Source organism: Dendronephthya gigantea, unplaced genomic scaffold, assembly GCF_004324835.1.
Source record: "Dendronephthya gigantea isolate DGI-Jeju-01 unplaced genomic scaffold, DenGig_1.0 000149F, whole genome shotgun sequence".
Taxonomy (NCBI): Eukaryota; Metazoa; Cnidaria; class Anthozoa; order Malacalcyonacea; family Nephtheidae; genus Dendronephthya; species Dendronephthya gigantea.
In genome coordinates, this window is record NW_021163159.1 from 496,490 (window position 1) to 521,822 (window position 25,333).

The window sequence follows — 25,333 nt, forward strand, 5'->3', positions numbered from 1 at the left end:
AAATTAAGCTTACTCGCATTCATATACTCTTTGAGAATGAGCATGTTGCTTAGAAATTCTGTTGTTATTGATTGACGTGAAAGTTATTGTTTAATCAATTAAAAGATTTAATGTAAAACACTGTGAAAATTATGCTCCTATATAGACTTATAGTAGAGTGGAAATAACTAACTCTCTAAGTTTAAGAGAGAGATTCAGTGGACGCTTCTAGAATACAGGCGTTATACCATCTCTGATGTCTATGAGTAATGATAATGATTTACAACTCAGTTCTACGACAAAAACCCATGCAAAGACCCTTGCTGGTCCATATGTCAAATTTTAGTGGTAAACAAGAGTTTAGCAGAGGAAATTTCATGCCAGGGGATGTTAGCTACTAAGAACCCTCAACAAATGAGAAATAGTAATAAGGCAATAAGTGGCATGTATGGTAAAGCTGTAAAGGGGCTCATTTCCGGAGACTCATCTTCCAGTAAAATACTTGATATCCCTACTGATAACAAGATGCTTGCTAAGCGCGTACCTCGAGCTAAAGGAGTATTTTTGCTTGTGATTTTGCCGGAGAAAGTTTATAAGTGAAAGCAGAAGATCGCATGGTATAGGCACTGCACAGCACAAGTTAGCTTCAAGCGAGGATCCAAGAATAGATCCTTGGGGGCACCTGCAAATGTTTGTTTAGGCTGGGATAAAGAAAGCAGAAGATTGAATTAATTTGCATTAATTTGCACCACTTGCCAGTAACTACAAATCGTATCTTCCCTTGATATATAATATGCATGTGATATGATAGTCCCTGAAACAGGTCCAATAACTGAATTAATAATTTGATTAAGTTGATTAAGTTCAACAACACGGGAGGATGTTGTTGTTAGCTTATTTCAAAGAATTAAAGGAGAAAAAAAGCAAGACATAAACCAATAATTTCAAAGTGCATCCGATGACTTCAAGTGACTGGACGTGATCGTCAATAACACGCACTAAACATAGGATGCAATTATACTATTATACCTCGGATACCAAAGCCTTCCCGCGTATAATTGCAGACTTTTGGTGCTTTTCTTGTGTAAATGACTTAGTACAAGTTCGTTTGACATAATGTTAACATAAAAATGATAAAATATAGACATTTCCTGTTTCGCAGCGCGCAATGCGCGACGGTAAAAGATTATCAAGGTCACTTTAAAGTTGCGATCTTCTATATTTACAGGTGATTACGCGTAATTTCAATTTCAAAAGGACTCTCTTGAAATCTTGTAAGTGTTTTGGCAGCATTGGATTTTAGGGGCGTAACTAGAACGATAATTGGGGGGGGGGTGGTGAATATTCATATATTCAGTTCTGCCCGACGGATTTCTATTGTAAGCTATTGCATTACAAAAAAAATCCGTAGGGCAGAACTGGATACATGAATATTCACCCCCCCCCCCAATTGTCGTTCTATAGTTACGCCACTGATTGGATATAACCGTCTAATTATATAGTATGTGCAAAATAATTATTTTGCTTGTTCTAGAGCGATCAAATCGTGATTAATTGACAGGCTAACTTCGCCTAGCGATCTGTTATACGTATTTTAATTCTCTTTCACAGCAGTAAACAGAACTTCAAAGAGTCTGGTATGCTCAGCACATTTTATTCAATAATTCACTAATATTGTCCAATAATTGGATCATTTGGATGTAGCTATTTGCCCTTCAACGACACAAAAATTAAACCCGCTTTAAATAACTGTTCATCATCGGGGATCCATTATATCTACAAGAAAAAGAATACATAAAACTGTGTACATCGTTTTCGAAATATACGAGAAATAATAACTATGTGAACGATACAAGCGGCATGTAAGAGATTGACCATTGAGTTATATCTGGGTTAGGGCTGAATTGAGAGAAAATCATGGGGTAGCTTAAAAAATAGCAAGTATCAATTTGACGGAATAACTGAACAAATTTTTGAATCTGACCGGAAAATTGAATTGCGAATTTGCATTACCGTAAAAAGTGTGTAACTAATTTAGTTATTATACACGTCTGCCGCGTAATACACAAAAGTATACAATATTTGCCTACTTCGAATGGATATATATATATATATATATATATATATATATATATATATATATATATATATATATATATATATATATATATTCCGTATACTTTACAAGTTTCGCAGCCAAACCTGGCAATTTTACTAAAAGTTAATTTAGTATGCTGTTTTCAGAAATTATTTTTGTCGCTTAAATCAAAAGTTGGTCTATTATTCAAATATTATAGCAAACACTTCTCGACGTTTCGACCTGAGGGCCTTCGTCAGGAGAGTTAGTATCTCCTGACGAAGGCCCTAGCTCAGGTCGAAACGTCGAGAAGTGTTTTGTCTATTTTAGGCAGTTTTATTTATACCACAGTTGATACTAAGTTGTTTGAAGACGCTACATTATTATAAGTATTTTTTGTGTAAAACAAAGAGATCAAAGAGCCGTCCGTCCTGGAATGCAAATGAGAACATATATATATATAAATATATATATATATATATATATATATATATATATATATATATATATATATATATATATGTGTGTGTATAACATGTGTAAATACATGTATAATATATATATATATATAATATATATATACAGTCTTTATCATTCAGGTTGTCACCTGGAAATGTATAAAAATACTTATATATATATGTATATATATATATATATACACTCGTTTGCAAAAACGTTGGCCGCAGATAGATAGATAGATAGATACTCGAAATCTAATTAGAATTGCATATGCTGTGTAATATGATTGAAATCCCATGCAAATGTAATCATATGCAATTCTAATTAGACTTCGAGTATCTATCTATCTATCTATCTGCGGCCAACGTTTTTGCAAATGGGTGTATATATACATATATATATATATATATATATATATATATATATATTATATATATAATATATAATATATATATATATATATATATATATATATATACACCCATTTGCAAAAACGTTGGCCGCAGATAGATATATAGATAGATACTCGAAATCTAATTAGAATTGCATATGTTGTATAATATTATAGAAATCCCATGCAAATGTAATCATATGCAATTCTAATTAGACTTCGAGTATCTATCTATCTATCTATCTGCGGCCAACGTTTTTGCAAATGGGTGTATATATATATATATATATATATATATATATATATATATATATATATATATATATAAAAATATATACTTTAACATTATGCCGATCTATAAGTGTATCAACGCTAATAGACTAATAAGAGAGACCAAAGAGAAACAAATAATTAGAACACTAGAACCTAATCTTAATGCATGCTAATTTTATCTTTGTAAATAACACAACTTTAACATAGTCACACTAAATAGGATGTATCATATTACACTATATGTAAGTAAACAAAATAACCACTGTCATCATTTATCACCTGAAGAGCTAAGAGAGCGAAAACGTTTGTGAATAAAGTGATATTAAAAAATACAAAGCAGTGGTTATGTTCTAATAATATATCTCTAGTTGACAAGCAACCTTTTTATATATATATAAATATATATATATATATATATATATATGTTTATATATATACACTTGTTATATATATATATATAGCGGACAAATCTTTTGCGTTAATTTTGCGATATGAAGGATAGTGCGATTTTTTAAGAGACGAGCATAATTTTATTAGTATTAGTTCTTTATATATTACAAATTGAAATAAACTATACCCAAAAAAATCAGTGTAATGACAGTCAACGAGAAATTTTCCAGGACGAGCTTTCAAAAAAAGTCTTAAGTCGTCGTGTTTTCCAAGACCAGCTAACTCGAAATCGCTTGAAGGTGAACCTAGTAAAGAATTTATAATCATTACAATAATCAAATCATGCATGCACTATTTAACAAATAGATAACATTCCGTCTAAATTCGGTCAAAAAAACGCCAGCCTATACTATCTCCTCGCGGTGCATGGCAGCACAGTTAATGGAGGGGGGATCACTATCACAAACAGACACACGCGGAATCCGAAATAGCGAAATATTGTTTTCCGCTAGTAGGGCAGCCAAAAAAGGCGCAATTACCCCCACCCATAACCACAATACGCCTCACATGACCAAAATATGAACAATAACATATTTTGTCACGCGGTACGCCTAGCCTAACCATCCCCTCTCCATTAACTGTGATGGCAACATGCTCAAATCCTGGACACATCTCCTTGCAAGTATGCATGCATGTTTATATAAAATTCTGACGATATTTGCTGCAATTTTCCGTGCGAATTCCTTCCTTTTTTACGAATGCGAATTCCTTGAGTTCCTTTTTTTACAAAAACCCGTTGTACCGACTGGCCGGGTTTAATATCGCGGAACGTTCAAACGTCCAGCCAGACGTTTCTCCGTTATTTTGAACTTTTGCCAGTCTCGTCGTTTGCCTTTCTGGCCTTTTTTAGTTCCTCTAGGTCCAGCGTTGTTTAGTTTGTATGCAAAAAACTTTCTGCCATTTTGTTTATTTTGAAAAACTATTAATTGTATGCTGCAATACAATAAAACCCGGCAATAAAATTTCCGCACTTCTCTCGATAATTAGCATCCGTTAATTTAAGATGCTATTATTGAAAGTGATTATTAGTTGCTATACAATTGTTATTATGTAATACCTCGAACAGCATAGTTCACAATTGATAGCGGGTGTGTATCCTCGACTAGCATGTAATCTCCAGGTTTCATGAACGGCTCTAAATGGCCCAGAGATTTTTCCAGGCGAACATGACAATCTTCGGAGATAAACCAAGGATGTGGTAACTCCTGTACATAAACAAAAGAATGGCCTCAGGAGAGCACAACATCAACATGAAAAAGCTGGATTGTTCGTCGATAATCGAGTAAATTCCCGAATTGCGCGTATAACAAAATGTCGGCTATTCAATTTTTTTCGTACTTGGAAATGAATCGAAGCAAATATTATATACCTTCAACATTTTCTCCGGGAGGACCTTCTCCACATCCTTCGAGACATCAGCTGTGATGAAAGTAATGTCATCTCTCTTTTTCGCTGTTTCGTGCAAGCATTCGGATGTAATGTCGAGAGAATAAACGTGGCTCTTCACACCAAAACATTTTAATGTGTCGGCATACCATAAGGCACATCCTCCTGCATAGCTGCCAAATTCGATGACTGTCGCGGGTTTTTCACGACCAAGCAAGTCTTGCAAAGTAACCAAGTCGACGGCGCTTTTCATAACTTCTACTCCATTCCACGTCGTCCGAAACTTACCTTATAAACAGCAAATGGAACATGGTAGAAATCAGGATTCAGAAGAATTGTTTACACTGGGAATCCGAGAGCACAGCTATATATTCCACTGTGGTAAACACGTAATTTAACATGCAGTTGCACGGTCCCTACAATCTGTTGCCAGTCGTAAAAATGCGTGTCGGCCATTTCAGGGTACCCATTACCCAACATCTGGGTAAACGCGAGGGTTTAAGCCGGTTTTCTAATAGGCGGAATTTTTTGATCGAAAGAAGTTTTTCGCTCGATTTTCTTTTCAATTGTGACCGGTAAAGTAAACTGCTAATGTCGAATTCACACAATTGAAAAGAAATCGAGCAAAAAATTCCGTTCGATCGAAAAATTTCTTCGCCTAGTGGAATACAGCCTGCGTGCAGACGTATGGGGAAATAAGTGGAATACCGCCTTTAAGGAATTTTTCGTTTGATATTCTTTTAATTATGAGAATTCAACCGTAGCGGATTCCTTTCACCGGTCAAATTGAAAAGAAGATTGAGTGAAAAATTTCGTTCGATCGAAAATTTCGCCTAGTGGAAAACCACCTTTATACCCTGGTACATGTTCTCAAATTATGCCCATGCAGGGTAAACACACGTTTACTATTTCCGGTAAATTGCCGCATGGCTAAGAAGACATTTCTGGCATTCATTGAATTCAGATTGTTTATTAATCTACCTCCTCCACAGGCGTTTCATAATACTGCGCGGGCAGCATTAGAAATGCGGGTAATGCGAAGAGAAACCAAACGAGTGAAAAGACGGGGAAACGAAGTTTCTCTTCGCATTACCCGCATTTCTAATGGTGCCCCGCTTTTTCCCTAATTTTCCCGCCCGCTCGCAGCATTATGAAACGCTTGCGGGGGAAGATAGTTGATTTACTTGATTAGTCTGTTGATTAATCGCCCCAGTCTGACAAGGTTGCACTAAACTAAAGCAAATGTCAGTAAACGTTTCGTCTCTCAATTCTATAAAGTTAAAACCACGCCGCTATAAGAGATATTTTAAAGGTTTTTGAATCAAAATTAATGAGTCAAAAATCCAAAGATAATAGTCTCAGTGTTAATGAGCTAGACTTCTATACTATAGTTTCCCGGAAATGTTCTACATATGAGTATATGAAGCGAAATAAGCGCAAGCCATCGCCAGCATGACTATGTTTACCTATATTTTACTACACAGGTAAACGGGGTTATGTAAACAGCCACGAAAATACACTTCGATTTACGAGAATATTCCGGTCATTCAAGGTTTATATTATTATATTTGGAGTAACTTATTCTGCATAAAATACGGAACGATCATGCATATTTCCATATCTATCACGTTTTGGATTAAACCAATAACTCACCAGTGCACAGAAATTTATTAATTTCGATTGTCAGAATGCTTCGGGTTTCTCGCTCCTCAAACTTGGCGAAGCGATTTTCCTCAATATTCCGGACTTTGAATGCCTTGTTTAAAGACAACACATCCCCACCGTAATAACTTTCATCTTCGCCTTTTATTGACATGATATTTTGCGAGTGTGTGCTTTTTAAATGTGTCCGCAAAGCCTGCAGTATATGACGTATCACAATAGTCCTTTTCAGCTTGTAAGACACAAGAACTATGCGCTGTTTAATAACTTTTATTTGTCCGTCTCTTTCCTAACCGGCTCTCAATCGCTCTATATTTTATACTAATAATACTCCATCAGTCCCCCGTTGTTGTTGTCTCTCCTTAGTCACTAGAGACTGTCTCGAATTACGCATGCACTAACTTTGTTTTAGTATACAAATCCTACATTCTGATTGGCTACTCAACATTGTCTATTCGTGATGGTGAACGTTTGGGAAAAATTCGCTCGCGCGACCGTATAAAATTGAATTAGGCTAATTAAGTTATTTTTCGGAATTATTTCTCGAAATTAATATATCTATACGTACAGGGTGTATACAAAAACATTTAGAATACCTGGGTATAGAATAAATGGGAATACCTGCATGGGTATCTGACGTACAAAATGCGGAATAACTCCGCTTCTTCCCATATACAATGGACTTTTTCTTTCTTTGCATGCATGATATTCTAGATCAATGCATAAGGGATTCTTTGAAGATATTTTGAAGTTGTTCGAATCGCGGAAGTCGCATGACTAAAGTGTAAATGTGGCGTCATGTTCCGGTACAATGTAAACTAAACTATATATCTTCTTAAAATACAAACTATACTAAATTTGCGTTTAGAATCATATACGAGTAGAGTGTTCGATATAGCGATATTATTCCCTATACAAATTTGTTTCGTATAACAAGCAGAGCCTGCCACACTCATAACTTCATAAGGTGAGTTTTTATCATTTTATAGTCTTTATTACCATGGAGTGAGAGGGATTTTGCGAAATATTCCTGAAGTGATGATATTTCCCAAGGTCATGGCCCGAGTTAATATCATTATAAAAAATCTTATCCCACTGAAAAAACGGAAGAATTTGGTCTGCTGTACTCTAAATTTTCAAGCCTTTTTTAGAAGAGTATGCAAGAGCTAGTGCTCCATCTCAGAATTTCATCCCAAAATTTCAGAATTTTTGAAGTGGCATTTTTATAATTTATCAAATATACACTTTCAAAATCGACTCCTTTTCGAAATTAATGCGATGGTATTATTATTGTCGTTCACTGTCGATTGTAATGAATCATGGCTTTGAAAACGATAAACCAAGCTTATAAAAAAGTAAAATGCGTCCTCACAGCAGTTTTTTGCTTACGAACAGAACTTCACAGAGTCTGGTATAGCCGGAGTATACTCGGTACATTTTATTCAAAATCAGTCAAATATTATTCAATAATTGGATCATTTGGATGTAGCTATATTTGCCCTTCAACGACACAAAAATTAGACCCGCTTTAAATAACTGTTCATCATCGGGGAACCATTATATCTACAAAAAAGACGTTCAGATAAAACTGCATGTTAACACATAATAATCACGTTTTTGAAATATATTTGATAATATTTGACACTGCGATCATTGATTATTATTTCGAACAGAGAAGCACGATATAACAACGCTTTATTCCACATCAAAACGCTGACACAATTGAGGAGGACTAAGTCCAACAAAACTAAATCAAAACGAGGTAGCTCGCTTTCACAGCAGACGCGTGTTTTCGTCGTGTCCGAAATAAAACTCAAAGTAAAAAATTGCTTGCGAATTTTGAAAGGTTATATATGGCACCCGATGGTCAGGCAGTGCCTGAATCGGTCACTGAGGAGTCAGAGAATCAACCTCAGTCAACGCCACAAGTTCCTTTGCGACCAAAACAACCGGTCTCGAAGCGACTAGGAAAAACTTTGGCCAAAGACCGCTGGGCGTTCGGGCTCACGAAGGGAAGCGTAAGGCTTCCAGAAGTATGAAAAAACCTTCAAAGAAGTCAAGAAGGTCAAAATTTGACTATTCTTCCTCTTCTTCGAGCTCTAGCAGCTCTTCTTCGTCGGCGAGTGAATCGGAAATTTCGAATGTTATGTTATGCAGGATATTTCTCCAGGTTAGTGTGACACGGTTTTACATTCATCTTCTGGATCGCTTATCGATGTGGTTATAGACTTTGCGTTATTTATTTTGTTCAGGGTATCGTTACAGATAAATGATAACTTGTTTGTTCAGTGCCTTGCTCGCTGATTTACACAGGTTTGGTGATGTCGAGGCTACCTCGTTTTGATTCAGTTTTGTTAGTCCTCCATCCGGTGTCTAAGCGTTTTGATGTGGAATAAAGCATTGTTATATCTCACTTCTGTGTTCTCATAATTATATAATCTTGACTTTGGCAGTTATAGGCTAATTTAAGTGGAGTTAGGGCCGAAGCGAAAATGAAGATGGGGTAACAAAGCTTTTCTTGAGGGCTTTAAAAACCTTTTTACCAAAAAACGCAGTGCATTTTAAATGCATGCTATTAGTGCGATATAGCTGCCCCACAGAATATTATATATAAATATATATATATATATATTATATATATATATATATATAATATATATAATATTAATATATATATATATATAATTATATATATAATATATATAATGTATATATACATGATACATGCATTATATTTTTCTTTGCTTTTGCAATTGCGCGTGGTTGGTTGTATAAAGCATGCATGCACGCAAAAAAATTGCGAATTGAAAAACTATACCCAAAAAAATCTGTGTAATGGCAGTCAACGAGAAATTTTCCAGGACGAGCTTTCAAAAAATTTCTCAAATCGTCGTGTTTTCCAAGACCAGCTTCGTCGAAATCGCTTGAAGTTGAACCTATATTGTGAAAAATTTATAATCATTAATCAAATCCTTTCCTGTTTCAGTTACGATGATCTGCGTAACTATTGCTATGCATGCATTCACGAGCTTGATCGATATCCCGCGTTAACTAGGCGGACTTTTATTCCGCCTAGTGGAAAACCGCTCTTATATAGTTGTGATGCAGAAGTATTTATAGTTTTTGTATTTTATTCACGTGCAAGGGGGTGACCATGTATAGTTAAATTATTTCATTTGTTCTGCGATTACAAAAGAAAACTGGGTATTAATTGAGCTATTCGGATGTCCAATTGATTCTGTTTTCAGCGTGCAAATATCAATCAATCCAACAAAGGGAGAAATTAGGCAATTTGCAAGATGGCCGCCGGAAATGTTCGCGGCTAAATTCAGGATGCTTTGGCAGAATGTATGCATTTTCTCTTCAAAAAATACGGGAGTATTTTGAAATTTCTTTTAGCTTAAATTCCCGCCCAAGTTATTTATGTTGTATATCGTTTTCTGAACAAGAAATTATATACATGTACAAATTCTACATTGGATAACTCTCTTTCAAATTTTGTTAAAATTTGAAAGGCCGGGGGGCGAGCCCAAATTTGCAAAATTGTCCTGCCAAACTTTTGTCCGTTATTTTTAGTTCTTCCAGGTCCTGGGCTGTTTAGTTTGTATCCAAAATTTCCGCCATTCCATACTTCGAAAAATCATTGCACTGCAGTCAAAATCAATAAAATATGAGTATACTCTTCTGGACCAAATAGAATCCAGTAATTTTAGTATGCTAATAATAAAAGTGATTGTCAGTTTCTACAATTGTTATTACGTAATACCTTGACCCGGATAGTTCGCATTTGATAACGGGTGTGTATCCTCGACTAGCATGTAATCTCCAGGTTTCATGAACGGCTCTAAATGGCCCAGAGATTTTTCCAGACGAACATGACAATCTTCAGAGATAAACCAAGGATGTGGTAACTCCTGTAAACAAAAGGATAACCTTAGGAGAGCACAACATCGGCATGAATAAAACTGCATTGTTCTTCGATCATGGAGTAAATTCACTTTACTACATCAATCTTCACAATGGAAAGCGATAATAAAACATAAAGAGTCCGTTCACGTCGGTTTAAAAGCACTATACGGTCGTTTTATCTGTCGACTATGTCGTACAGAGTGCACCGTGCGAGGGTACTAATTCTGGAGATGAGGAATTACACCGCCTGGAGATTAGGAATTACATTGAATATTCGGGAGATAAGATTTGACGTCCAGTCAGTAGTCCTTGAGGATTTTGTAGTGTTTTAATGGTTTAAAGCTTCAATATTTAACATTTAGTTAATTTGCGAGAGTTCATAAATGTCTGCTTTAATAATGCATTAGAATTTAATAACGAGCAATGTTTACTGCTGCACTTTTACTCTTTTCGTGCCGAATGATAAAAACACGTACGCAACGCGTGCATGTGGTAGCCTCTAAAGCACTGGCTGCGATAAAGCTAAACGCATATGGTCGACTATTTTCACTGAAAGATGAAGTGTGATTGGTGATGACTCAAAAACTTCAATTAACACTGAATAAATAAATTTTATTTACTGGTTGATAATTCTATACAACTGTTTCCCTTATTGACATTGTGTTTATCGTTAAGAATTGAATGATCCCAAATATTCACTGATTTAATTTCGTTGTAAACAATTGCAAACAATGACATAGCTACACACTGTCTACTACACCATTGACATGATTAATTGATCATGTGTTGTACAGGTAGAATCAATTATATCATTTATAGTCTTGGGGCCAGGATTTTCCTCCACGTCATTTGACAGTCTTCAAATATAGCCTCGTACCCAGGCGGTTTTTGAAAAAACAAAAGTTATATAGGTTTCATTCAGCTAATACATAGAGTTCAGTGGCCAAAAAAAGCGCGCTGGGGTGCTTGGGGTGGTTTTCAACCCCAGGCGCTCGCACATAGTGGTTGGTCTTCAATCGCAGTACGCATTATGCGTATATCACTGTTCTTTTGCTTTTTATTTCATTGAAATTTGAAAGGCAAGTAGAATAAATTGAAGTAGAACAATTGTATTTGATTCTAAAGTTTGCCATTAAGTATATTTTGTGCACTTTGTCACCACGTTAATTTGCCAAATGCTTTGTTTCATTAAAGAGGCTAGGATGAATCATTCGTTTACGAGATTTTACAAAAATATTAAACGTGAAAAGAAAAAAAACCTCCCGTTAATCGTGTCTAGGGGTTGTTGTAAGGAAATTTTGTAAGGCATGGCAAAATTTACGCGTGTTAATATATAACATATATACGATCAGAAAAGCTCTGCTGCCCTGCATGATGCATGTGAACTATTGTAATTAATATTTCATCTAAAATTTTGAGAAGCATTTTACGTAGGTTAAGCTTAGGTTATACGTCGCACTTTGGTCGCGTCGTATGCAATTCAAACTGTAGATAATGAGATGTGCACACGGCAAATGACGTTGAGTGAATCTTCAACGTGAGTGAGCATACCTTCAACATTTTCTCCGGGAGGACCTTCTCCATATCTTTCGAGACATCAGCTGTGATGAAAGTAATCTCATCTCTCTTTTTCGCTGTTTCGTGCAAGTATTCGGGTGTAATGTCGAGAGAATAAACGTGGGATTTCACACCAAAACATTTTAATGTGTCGGCATACCATAAGGCACATCCTCCTGCATAACTGCCAAATTCGATAATTGTCGCCGGTTTTTCACGGCCAAGCAAATCTTGCAAAGTAACCAAGTCGACGGCGCTTTTCATGACTGCCACTCCATTCCAAATCGTCTGATATTTGCCTTAACAACGGAATTAATAGAATGTGGTAGTAGACATTTGGATTGTTTACACTAGGAATCAGTTCGAAAGCACAGATGACAGCTATATTCCAATCTGATGATAAACAAGCCATCTTCACCGGGCAACTGCCCCCCTTGCCTTTTACCAGCAGTGGCAAGCGGGGCAAAGGTACCCTTTCCTCTTAAATGATTAGATTCTATATCTCAAAGTAAATGTATATGGTATATGTTCCCGTATTTGTCCATGCACATCCTCGTTCCTGGTTTTTTTCGCCTACTGGGTATGCTCTAGGCACACACAGTACGCGGAAAAACCTGAGGACTGCCACTATTTACCTACCAAATTTCCGCGTGGAGGCCTGGATCATGCATACAATATATATATAATATCAGGGGCAGTGGCCAAGAAGACATTCCTGGCAGCCTCGTACCCAGGCGCTTTAAATAACTATAAATGTAGGCACACTACAGGCCTTTACATAGATCAGTGGCTAAGGTGAGCGAGCGCACAGGGAATTTTGGGGAGGATGCGGGGAAGGAAGCGCCTGGAAGAAAATGCATAAAACCACTGGACAAATCGAGTAAAGCAATCAACAGTGAATGTTTTCATATACAGTTGGATCCATATTATATTCCACAATGCATTCGAAATCTGCGAGCAATCTGTGTCTTCTGTAGTGCATTGGCCACTTGATAAATTATAAGCTAGAGTACAGTAGGTATAATGGATTAAACTAGTATAGTAATCACAGATTAGTGATGTGCGTTCGGAATTAACGATCATTAACAAGAATGTTAACATTATAACGTCACGGGGTATGTGATTAAAAGGTTACCGACTAAATGTGCAATTCCTGCACTACGAATTTGAAAATGGCAGTTACAACCATTTGCGAGCTTCCATTAACCGTGCACTCGAAACAAGGTTTTAAAAAGTTTGAATTAATGCGTTTTTCAACGGAAACACATTTGTTTTGACTTTCAAACTTTTTGTGGGATGGGCCGAAACAATTAGTTTCATGATCAAAACATTTCACTTTTGCCTATAATTGTAACCAAAATTTGTAGCTTTGTTATGGCGTTCAAGATAAACAGGCATGTTAGATATAGACATCTCATTGCTCAATCTTGAATGGATTTACGATTAGTAAATTCCCCAAAAATTACCAAAATTACGAAAGTGTCGAAAATATCCCTGACTTGACAGACGCAATTATATAGAATATAACGAAAATATAGAATATTACACATACATATGCTATATATTACACATGCATAGATGTCAGTACATATCGTCTGAACTGAAAATGTCTACTATTAGTGAAAGTGTTTTACGGGGGTGGTTATGAACGATTATCAACTTTGTTCGGGATACACTTTGTGATATGAAATTTGCGTCATTCGCGAATCGAATTCGTCAAATTGCGTGTCATGAGAGTTCTTCTACATCGAAAAGGACGACGAAAATAAATACGTAACAACGAGTAACGATGACGCTTTTGAATTAAGATGCTCTTCATTGCATAACCCAAATGCAGAATCATGAAAACATCTTCCGACTAAGTATCAGAGTTGTCGATTCCTTGACGTCAAAGTCGCCAGCGAAAAAAAAAACAATGCACAACAATGGACGAGGACAAACCCACGCCACTGGCTGGAAAGAACGCTGCAAGTAAAAGAAAACTTTACTTTCCCTGCATGTCATATAGTGACTGCCACTGTCAATAAATCTGGAGAACGGGCAGAACCCAATGGGCAAAGTTGAAACGCCGATACACCTCTGCAAAGGTATATTTCTAATTGCCAGTCGAAAATAAATGAAAATTAAAATGCCAGGCTAAGAAGAAACTTGAGGACGATGAAACAAAGTTAAGAAAAAGAATCGAGAACGTAAAATTACAAAAACGGCAAAAGGGGTTCGATATGTCATAATTGCCACATGCGGTTGGGGCATTCATCTCGTACTTGTCCTTTCGATAGTTGTGAAACACTTTACAGCGGTGGGCAGGAAAAATTTCACGCAGCAGAAATGTCTAAACTACGGCAAGAAAGACAATCTATAAATAAGCTCAATAAGGAAATTGAACAGCAAATATGAGAAGCAGGATGACAGCTGTATCGAAATTAGAAAAGTCTATCACGAGTCAAATTGAAGTGGAGCTTCTTAGAGGCGGACGAAGATCAAAGTTATGATATAAACGGATTTTGAAACTGGTAGCTATTGCGAAAGCATGTGTACGCTATACAAGCAGGGCTGTAACTAGAACGATAATTGGGGGGGTGTAAAGGGCTGTAACTAGAACGATAATTGGGGGGGTGTAATGAACAATGAATATAATTATTCAGTTCTGCCCGACGGATTTCCATTGCGAGCTATTGCACTTACAAAAGAAATCCGTAGGGCAGAACTGAATATATGAATAAACATCCCCCCCAATTATCGTTGTAGTTACGGCCCTGATAATACAAGATATTCTAAAAAACTTTTAAACGGGAAAATACCACCAAAACATGAGCTGAAAAGCATTCTTAACCTTGCATTAGATGAAAGTTCAGAAGTGACTTACGAAATGAACAATAAACAAAGCTGCGAAAGGAAACATCGGGAAAATCCATTCAAGGAACTGTTTATAGAAAGAGAGGGGATTGCTATCCTATCCGAGCCCGCTTCGTACGAAGAAACATATGATAGGGATAAGTCAGATTTACCTCGATACATGCCAACGACAAGAGAGGAGGAAGAAGACCAATTTAATTTATCGAAAACTGTCGGATTTTCCCGAAGTTATGCGTGGTCTCCACGCAGGGTGAGAGTGTGACGTTATAGAAGAGGCCGACAACTCGTGGTCGATCGAACATGTTCGGCAGAAGAGGCCAACAAGTCGTAGTCTCTCTAACATGAACGGCAGAAGAGGGGAACAACTCGAGATCTTCTTTAACATGTTCGGGTAAGTAGCGATTTCGACCCCGACCAAGAAGGGAAAAACTCGAGGTCTTTCGAACAAGTTCGAAAAAGTCTCGATTTCGACCAGCACTAAGACGGGTGAAAATCGAATTCTCCCGAACATGTCCAAAAAAGTCCCGGTTTGGACCTGCAGTAGTTGGGGAAAATGTCGAGGTATCTCGAACATGTTCGAAAAAAGGTCGCGATTTCGCTGTGGTCGATTCGAGCGAAATAGCGATGTCGCGGGTCATGACCAAGGAGGATGTTTGGGAAGATGGAATGCGGTTTGTGAAACATTGTCAACATCGATCTTCAAGGAGGATGTTGCGGCGAACGGTTCTCCGGTTAATATTTTTACTATATATGAGGGGCATGTGCTCTGTGAATGAGTGCGAGTGCGAAATCAACATTGCTCGTTGTGGTGAGGAAGTCAAATGCGTCCAATCGTATGGCTGGCTTTCTTTCCACCTTCGGGTAAAAAGGCGTTGCGTTAATCGAAGTTTTGCTTCAAAGTTGGCTATATAAGAGGGGTATATGTGCTCCGTGAATTAGTACGAGTGCAATCAATCAATCAATCAAAACTTTATTTAAGCACGGTAAAATCTACAGTATAAAAAGTGGGCTATAATTATATACATTCATTAGATATTTAGAGACAAAATTACTAAATACAACACAATACAATACAATTTAAAATACAGATATATAAACTGATTTACAAGATTGCCGTGCGAGAGTCTGTTTTATAGGGAAAAAATGTTGTCAATCTCCCTTTTAAATTGGTTAAGAGAGCATAATGCTCGTACATTTTGAGGTAACTCATTCCACAACACCGCGCCACTATAACTAAAACTTCGTTTAGCATAATTTGTTCGCGGTTTTGGTACAAATAAAGCATTTTCAGAGTTTCTCAAATTGTATCCTGTGCTGTGGAATTCAAATAAATTACGGAGATAATTTGGTGTTAAATCGTTAAGAATTTTGAACATTATTACAGCCTTGTGTTTTTTCTGGCGTGTCGAAAGATTGTCCCAACCTAGTTTAGTGAAAAGGTCGCTGGAACTTGCATCGTATCCAGATTTGGTAATTACCCTCGCTGCTCTATTTTGCAGTTTTTGCAATTTATCATTTAACGTGATATTTAAACCATCCCAAACTGAGCTACAATAATCAAAATACGGTTGAATCAAAGCTCCGTAAATTTTGAGGGCAGTGCTTGTATCTATGAACTGGCGTATCCTTTTAAGAGCACCAATTGCCGACGCAACCTTTTTGGAAATGCCTTCAACGTGTCGCGCCCATACTAGGTGCTCATCAATTTGTAATCCTAATGATTTCGTATCTTTAACTCTCTTGATTATCTTCCCGTCAATTTCGATGTTTATTTGTTCATTATTGTGTATCATTAACCGTTGACGAGATCCAATTATCATAAATTCCGTTTTAGCGACATTTAGACTCAGTTTGTTAGCTATGAGCCATTGATTAAGATTTTTCAATTCAGAGTTAATTATTGATTCAAGCTCTGTTACAGATTTTGCCGCAATACTTATATTAGTATCATCAGCAAACATTCTCGGAGAGGCTCTTTCCAGACAATTAGGCAAATCGTTAATGTAAATTAAAAACAATAGTGGCCCCAAGTTGCTACCTTGAGGCACACCACAACTTATTTTAACAGCCTCAGATAATTCACCATTTACGCAACATCTTTGGCCTCGGTTGTTTAGATATGATTCAAAGAGTTTGATGCCGCTTTGGTCAACACCATATATTCTTAGCTTCCGTAAGAGAATGGTGTGATCAATGGTATCAAATGCTTTTTTGAGGTCGATAAAGACCACTCCATTGAGTAAGCCATTATCTATGTTGATTGACCATTTGTCCGTTGCTTCTAATAAGGCAGTTAATGTACTGTGCAACGATCGAAAACCGGATTGAATTTTGGATATCAAATTATTAGCATTTAAATACTCATATAGCTGATCAAAAATCAGTTTTTCAAAAATCTTAGCAACACATGAAATTACGGATATTGGTCGATAGTTGTCCATATCATCTTTTCTACCTTTCTTAAAAATCGGCGTAACTCTTGCTAACTTCCATTCCGTTGGGAATATGCCAGTAGTTATAATCTTATCAAATATTAGAGTTAATGATGGGGCAACGATTTCAGCTGCAAGTTTTAAAAGTTTGCAGGGTATTTTATCCAGACCTGATGCTTTCTTTTCGTTAATCGTTCTTAATTTACTACAAACTGTATTTATTGTGGGAGGTGTCAATGAAAATGTGGTTTCAGTTGGCTCAATATAAACCTCCGGTTCCACAGCAGATGGTGGTATATCAGATGCTAAATTCTCACCTACTTTTGCAAAGTGAGAATTAAACATTTCGGCTATGTCCTTAGGCGCATTTATTGTTTCTTCGCCAATTGTAATATTAGATATGGTCTTATGACTAGAATTATTACGAGAGCTTAATTCATTAATAAGTTTCCAAGTTGACTTTGGATTGTTCTGGTTGGTCTCAAGGTTATCAGTAAAATATTGACTTTTCACTTTTTTAATTTCATTATTCGTAGAGTTCCTTAATGATTTATATTGTTGCCAGATCAATGTGTCTCCAGTCATTTTTGCTTTCTTTTTCAAAAAATCTCTCTGGCGCATTTTTTGTTTTAATTGATTAGTTATCCAAGGGGATTTCTTTTTCCCAATTCTTTTTAATCTGAGTGGAGCATGTTTATCAATGCAATTAAGTAACATCCCTTTCCATCTTACCCACATTTCATTAGGTTCATTGCACAAATTTAATTCTAACCATTGCTGTTGTTTTAAATCTCCTATAAAGTTTCCTCTATGAAAATTTTTCATACTCCTTATTTCAACTAATCGCGCTTCCGCTTTTCTTATAATGAACCTTATGTGTCATATAAACTAAAACATGATCACTTATGGAAAGATCAATTATACCTGATTTATGATCTTTGTTGGGGCATTTGTAACGCAAAGATCAATTAGCGTTGAGGAATATGGTGTAGTTCTAGTGGGTTCTTTAATTAGTTGTGTGAGGCCAAAAATTTCAAATATATCATTTTTTATTAGCATTGGCTGATGTTGCTCCCGGCATAAGGTCCACATTTATGTCACCTAATAGAAAGTAGTCATGATTCGTCAAATCTACCTTCTGTATTATTTTCTCAAAATAATCAAAGTAATACGTTGGCAGATCTGGAGGTCGATACCAAGTGCTAATTAAAAGAGATTTAGACCGAGGCTTAGTTATTTCAACTGTTAAATATTCTAAATCGTCAGAGCTTAAATCATCGCAAATTTTGTAATTAAGGTTGCATCTTACATAGAAACAAACACCACCCCCATGTCTCCCATTTGTTCTCCTATCTTTCCTTACTATTTCATAGCCGGGTATATGGACTTCGTTATCTCCAATTAAAGAATCAAGCTTTGTTTCGTTAATTGAGATAACATCAATATCAGATTCTTTCATAAATATTCGAAATTCATCAATATGCGCAAAAAGGCTATTAATATTTAGTGAGGCCATAACTAGACCTTTGCCAAATGGTTTATAATTAATATTAGTACACTTACGATTTACACTCGGTACAGATTCAGACTCCCGCACAGCAGATTGGTCGTCCACACTACCTATTATTGACGTGTGTTCGCCAGATCATTGTTATTTGTGGCATAAGTACTCTTTTCCGCGTTATATAACGATTTGTCTAACGATGAATTCTTTTCCTTGGCGTCTGTGGTATGATCATCCTCAGAAGCTCCCCAGATGATGAAGTTCCTTCGGAAAATCCTCAACAGTTGGATGTGAAAGTCGCCGAAGAAATTTGATAAAATGGACAGCCAGGAGCGCTGATCCCTTTGTATTAAGGTGTAACTTAGAGCCATTGAGGCAGGATTCGTCTATGTTCTTATTTGCGATGAATGTATATCCTTTTTTCTTGCATAGATTGTATAGTAATTTATTGGTTTCATGAATCTTTGTTGCTACGTCAATATCTCCTCTCGATATTAGGCCAGATATTGCGATTCTGGCATCTTTAAACTTGTTTTGTACTGTGGAGCTTAGATGCTTAATATTGTCGCAGCATTCTTTACTCGAGTTCTGTATTAAGTTATTCGTTCCAGCGTGTATGATAACATCTGTGGGAGAGGAATGCACATGAGCTTTTTGGAATTCATTTGCTATTTCCTCAGCTCTTTTCCCAGGATATATTAACTTTCGAACTGAGCTTTTTGATATCTTGTGAGGATTAATATCCTTGATCATTGAATCTCCAATTAGTAGGATGTTTCGCTTGGATTTTGTGCCTTTATGAGTTGTGTTAGTGTTCTCATTCCGATGACCAGTTTCCAAGGTTTTGTCTAAAGATACTTTGCTCACAGAATCATTGGCATCGTCTTCTTGATCACTGATGCTGAGGACTTCGTACCGATTCTTTGACTCAAAAACGCTTTCAGATGTATCTTTACTAGAGCTCTTTACTTTGGTATAATCCCGTTTCTGTGTTTTGCTTCCATCATTGAGGTCTTCTTGTAGGGATCTTGCAGCTGCTCTTAAACTATCGTTCTCAATTTCCAGTTCTTTAATTCTCTCCCTCTCTGCCGGTAGAACTTTTTCACGTTGGACCAGCTTCAGTGAGGTCATCAGACTCGATTTCTCTTCCTGGAGGTCCAGAACTTTAGCTCTAGCTTCGGACAGAGATTGGAACAAGTTCCTATTTTTCTCTTTTAGCTCGTTATTTTCCCGGTTAAGTTGCAGTTTTTCCTTCCTTAACTCGTTAACAACGTCCTCTAAGACCAGGATAGCATATGCTTTGTTCTCTTTGGTTTCTTTAATTGTTGAAATTTCATCAGCAAGAGCCTCTAGTTTTTGAGTAACACTCTGGGTATATTTCTCTAGCTTAGATTCAATTTCGTAAACTTCTTTTGGGTTTTTGTTGAAGTTTGTACTATTTAAATTACTTGTGTAGTTTTGATCATTTAGCTGTACCTTATCAGTGTTCAGGTTACAGTCTCGTGAGTTTGTATGCAAATCAGTGTCTGTTGACTCCGAGATGAAATGCAAATTCCCGATCTTTGAGCTTTGATGTTTTGCAATGGCTTCGCCGCCTGTTTGTGATTCGAGTAATTCGCAATCGCTTTGCACAGTCTCTCTCGTTTCGGTCAAGGGTTCACCGTCCGCTTTGTGTTCAGATGCTGCCTTATTAGTTAGATATATGTCTTTGACTAGGTCTTTGATTTTCAGAGAAGCTTCGCCTTCGAATGATAATACTGACGATTTCTTCGAGTATTTTATTGTTATTTCATCGCTGCTAAAGAGCTTAGTTGATCCACCAGGTGATGTCCAGTTGCCTCCTAAACCCAAGCGCAGCTCGGTAAAAGCTTTCAGATCTTCGAAGGAGCCATTCCATTTGATTTTTGATCCCTCGACTACGAGTTGATTGTTGATAGTAGGTTGAGTCGAAGATTCGCTTTGATTTATACACGCCATGGTGTAGGCAAATTAAAACCGTAATATGTACTAAGCCAATTGTAGTTAGAAATTTTTACAGCAGCAATTACTTGGCGAATTCACAATATTTTCAGCGGAGCAAAGTACACGTCTACACACGACCACGAGGTGCGGAGGTGACGGCAAACTGGGCTACGGAGGTGACGGCAAACTGCGGAGGTGACGGCAAACTGCAAAAACCGAACATCGCTCGTCGTGGTGGGGAAGTCGGTTGCGTCCGATCGTATGCTGCATTTCTTTCCACTTTCGGGTGAAAAAGCGTTGTTTTTATCGAAGTTTGTGTTCGAGGTTGGGCTATAACTGAGGAGCATGTACTCCGTGAATTTGTACAAGTGCGAAACGAACATCGCTCGTCGTGGTGGGGAAGTCGGTTGCGTCCGATCGTATGCTGCATTTCTTTCCACTTTCGGGTGAAAAAGCGTTGTTTTTATCGAAGTTTGTGTTCGAGGTTGGGCTATAACTGAGGAGCATGTACTCCGTGAATTAGTACAAGTGCGAAACGAACATCGCTCGTCGTGGTGGGGAAGTCGGTTGCGTCCGATCGTATGCTGCATTTCTTTCCACTTTCGGGTGAAAAAGCGTTGTTTTTATCGAAGTTTGTGTTCGAAGTTAGTTATATATGAATGAGGGGCATGTGCTCCGTGAATGAGTGCGTGTGCGAAACGAACAACGCCAATCGTGGGAAGAAAGTCGGCTGCGTCTGATCGTATGCCGGCTTTCTTACCGCCTTCGGGTGAAAAGACGTTGCGTTGATCGATGTTTTGCTTCGAAGTTGCCTATAAATTATGAGAGGCCTTTGCTCCGTGAATTAGTACGAGAGCGAAACGAACGTCGCCTTGTCGTGGTGGGGAAGTCAGCTGCATCCGATCGTATGCCACCTTTCTTTCTGCCTTCGGGTGAAAAGGCGTTGCGTTTAATCGATGTTTTGCTTCATCGTACCATCTAGTAGCTGGTTCCTCCCGAAGTTTTCCATCAGGAAAGATGGAGTTCATACATGCAGTTTTATCAGGTAAAGCGGATGATTAGAGGTCTTAGGGTAGAAATGACCTTAACCTATTCTCAAACTTTAAATTGGTAAGAAGTCCCACTCGCTCGATTGAAGCCGGACGCTCGAATGCAAGCTTAGTGGGCCATTTAGTATGCAGAACTGGTGTTGCGGGATCAACTGAACGCCGAGTTAGCGAAATGTGTTGTTGTTATTGACATGAGATTTTCATGCATTTGCCTGAAAAGACAATGTGGCGAAGCTACCATCTGTTAAATTTAGATGAATTGAACGCCTCTAAACCAGAATTCGTGCTAGAACGCAACGATTCCTTTTCTCTGGACGACTTAAGCGAACACGAAATAACAGACGCGATCTTTCGCGCCTCCTGCGTCACAACGTGCCCACGGAGCGGACCATGCTCCCAAGCACTACAACGATCAAAATCTAAATTTTCCAGAGCTAAATCATTTGCAGACGACTTAAATAAAGAACGGGGTAATGTAAGCAGTAGAAAGTAGCCTTGTTGCTATGATCTGCTGAGATTAAACCCTTTTTCTGCGATTTGTTTTTTTTTCCAAAACTCGAACATCCTCGGCGAAGTCGACCTAAGAGCAGAACAAGTCCTTGTCTCTTGAACATGTCCGCAGAAGAGGCCAACAACTCGAGGTCGATCGAACATGTTCGGCAGAAGAGGCCAACAAGTCGTAGTCTCTCTAACATGAACGGCAGAAGAGGGGAACAACTCGACATCTTCTTTAACATGTTCGGGTAAGTAGCGATTTTGACCCCGACCAAGAAGGGAAAAACTCGAGGTCTTTCGAACAAGTTCGAAAAAGTCTCGATTTCGACCAGCACTAAGACGGGTGAAAATCGAATTCTCCCGAACATGTCCAAAAAAGTCCCGGTTTGGACCCGCAGTAGTTGGGGAAAATGTCGAGGTATCTCGAACATGCTCGAAAAAAGGTCGCGATTTCGCTGTGGTCGATTCGAGCGAAATAACGATGTCGCCGAAGTTAGCTTGCTCGGGTCATGACCAAGGAGGATGTTTGGGAAGATGGAATGCGGTTTGTGAAACATTGTCAACATCGATCTTCAAGGAGGATGTTGCGGCGAACGGTTCTCCGGTTAATATTTTTACTATATATGAGGGGCATGTGCTCTGTGAATGAGTTCGAGTGCGAAATCAACATTGCTCGTTGTGGTGAGGAAGTCAAATGCGTCCAATCGTATGGCTGGCTTTCTTTCCACCCTCGGGTAAAAAGGCGTTGCGTTAATCGAAGTTTTGCTTCAAAGTTGGCTATATAAGAGGGGTATATGTGCTCCGTGAATTAGTACGAGTGCAAAACGAACATCGCTCGTCGTGGTGGGGAAGTCGGTTGCGTCCGATCGTATGCTGCATTTCTTTCCACTTTCGGGTGAAAAAGCGTTGTTTTTATCGAAGTTTGTGTTCGAGGTTGGGCTATAACTGAGGAGCATGTACTCCGTGAATTAGTACAAGTGCGAAACGAACATCGCTCGTCGTGGTGGGGAAGTCGGTTGCGTCCGATCGTATGCTGCATTTCTTTCCACTTTCGGGTGAAAAAGCGTTGTTTTTATCGAAGTTTGTGTTCGAAGTTAGTTATATATGAATGAGGGGCATGTGCTCCGTGAATGAGTGCGTGTGCGAAACGAACAACGCCAATCGTGGGAAGAAAGTCGGCTGCGTCTGATCGTATGCCGGCTTTCTTACGGCCTTCGGGTGAAAAGACGTTGCGTTGATCGATGTTTTGCTTCGAAGTTGCCTATAAATTATGAGAGGCCTTTGCTCCGTGAATTAGTACGAGAGCGAAACGAACGTCGCCTTGTCGTGGTGGGGAAGTCAGCTGCATCCGATCGTATGCCACCTTTCTTTCTGCCTTCGGGTGAAAAGGCGTTGCGTTAATCGATGTTTTGCTTCATCGTACCATCTAGTAGCTGGTTCCCTCCGAAGTTTCCATCAGGAAAGATGGAGTTCATACATGCAGTTTTATCAGGTAAAGCGGATGATTAGAGGTCTTAGGGTAGAAATGACCTTAACCTATTCTCAAACTTTAAATTGGTAAGAAGTCCCACTCGCTCGATTGAAGCCGGACGCTCGAATGCAAGCTCTTAGTGGGCCATTTTTAGTATGCAGAACTGGTGTGGCGGGATCAACTGAACGCCGAGTTAGCGAAATGTGTTAGTTGATATTGACATGAGATTTTCATGCAATTTGCCTGAAAAGACAATGGTCGAAGCTACCATCTGTTAAATTATGATTGAACGCCTCTAAACCAGAATTCGTGCTAGAACGCAACGATTCCTTTTCTCTGGACGACTTAAGCGAACACGAATAACAGACGCGATCTTTCGCGCCTCCTGCGTCACAACGTGCCCACGGAGCGGACCATGCTCCCAAGCACTACAACGATCAAAATCTAAATTTTCCAGAGCTAAATCATTTGCAGACGACTTAAATAAAGAACGGGGTAATGTAAGCAATAGAAAGTAGCCTTGTTGCTATGATCTGCTGAGATTAAACCCTTTTTCTGCGATTTGTTTTTTTTTCCAAAACTCGAACATCCTCGGCGAAGTCGACCTAAGAGCAGAACAAGTCCTTGTCTCTTGAACATGTCCGCAGAAGAGGCCAACAACTCGAGGTCGATCGAACATGTTCGGCAGAAGAGGCCAACAAGTCGTAGTCTCTCTAACATGAACGGCAGAAGAGGGGAACAACTCGAGATCTTCTTTAACATGTTCGGGTAAGTAGCGATTTTGACCCCGACCAAGAAGGGAAAAACTCGAGGTCTTTCGAACAAGTTCGAAAAAGTCTCGATTTCGACCAGCACTAAGACGGGTGAAAATCGAATTCTCCCGAACATGTCCAAAAAAGTCCCGGTTTGGACCCGCAGTAGTTGGGGAAAATGTCGAGGTATCTCGAACATGCTCGAAAAAAGGTCGCGATTTCGCTGTGGTCGATTCGAGCGAAATAACGATGTCGCCGAAGTTAGCTTGCTCGGGTCATGACCAAGGAGGATGTTTGGGAAGATGGAATGCGGTTTGTGAAACATTGTCAACATCGATCTTCAAGGAGGATGTTGCGGCGAACGGTTCTCCGGTTAATATTTTTACTATATATGAGGGGCATGTGCTCTGTGAATGAGTTCGAGTGCGAAATCAACATTGCTGTTGGTGAGGAAGTCAAATGCGTCCAATCGTATGGCTGGCTTTCTTTCCACCTTCGGGTAAAAAGGCGTTGCGTTAATCGAAGTTTTGCTTCAAAGTTGCTATATAAGAGGGGTATATGTGCTCCGTGAATTAGTAACAAGTGCGAAACGAACATCGCTCGTCGTGGTGGAGGGGTCGGTTGCGTCCGATCGTATGCTGCATTTCTTTCCACTTTCGGGTGAAAAAG

General features: G+C 38.3%; 2 protein-coding genes across 2 annotated transcripts; both read right to left on the reverse strand.

Moving 5' to 3' along the window:
- Positions 1-1,464: 1,464 nt before the first annotated feature.
- LOC114536834 (rhamnosyl O-methyltransferase-like) lies at positions 1,465-7,116 on the reverse strand. The gene is made up of 5 exons (XM_028558172.1): positions 6,669-7,116; positions 4,999-5,303; positions 4,687-4,834; positions 3,757-3,874; positions 1,465-1,755 (listed from the first exon to the last, which is right to left on the reverse strand). The coding sequence occupies exons 1-5, from the start codon at positions 6,829-6,831 to the stop codon at positions 1,710-1,712; spliced, it is 780 nt and encodes a 259-aa protein (XP_028413973.1). The 5' UTR covers positions 6,832-7,116; the 3' UTR covers positions 1,465-1,709.
- Positions 7,117-8,094: 978 nt separating this feature from the next.
- Positions 8,095-12,719, reverse strand: LOC114536835 (rhamnosyl O-methyltransferase-like). The gene is made up of 4 exons (XM_028558173.1): positions 12,138-12,719; positions 10,444-10,591; positions 9,496-9,613; positions 8,095-8,240 (listed from the first exon to the last, which is right to left on the reverse strand). The coding sequence occupies exons 1-4, from the start codon at positions 12,405-12,407 to the stop codon at positions 8,195-8,197; spliced, it is 582 nt and encodes a 193-aa protein (XP_028413974.1). The 5' UTR covers positions 12,408-12,719; the 3' UTR covers positions 8,095-8,194.
- Between the last annotated feature and the right edge of the window lie 12,614 nt (positions 12,720-25,333).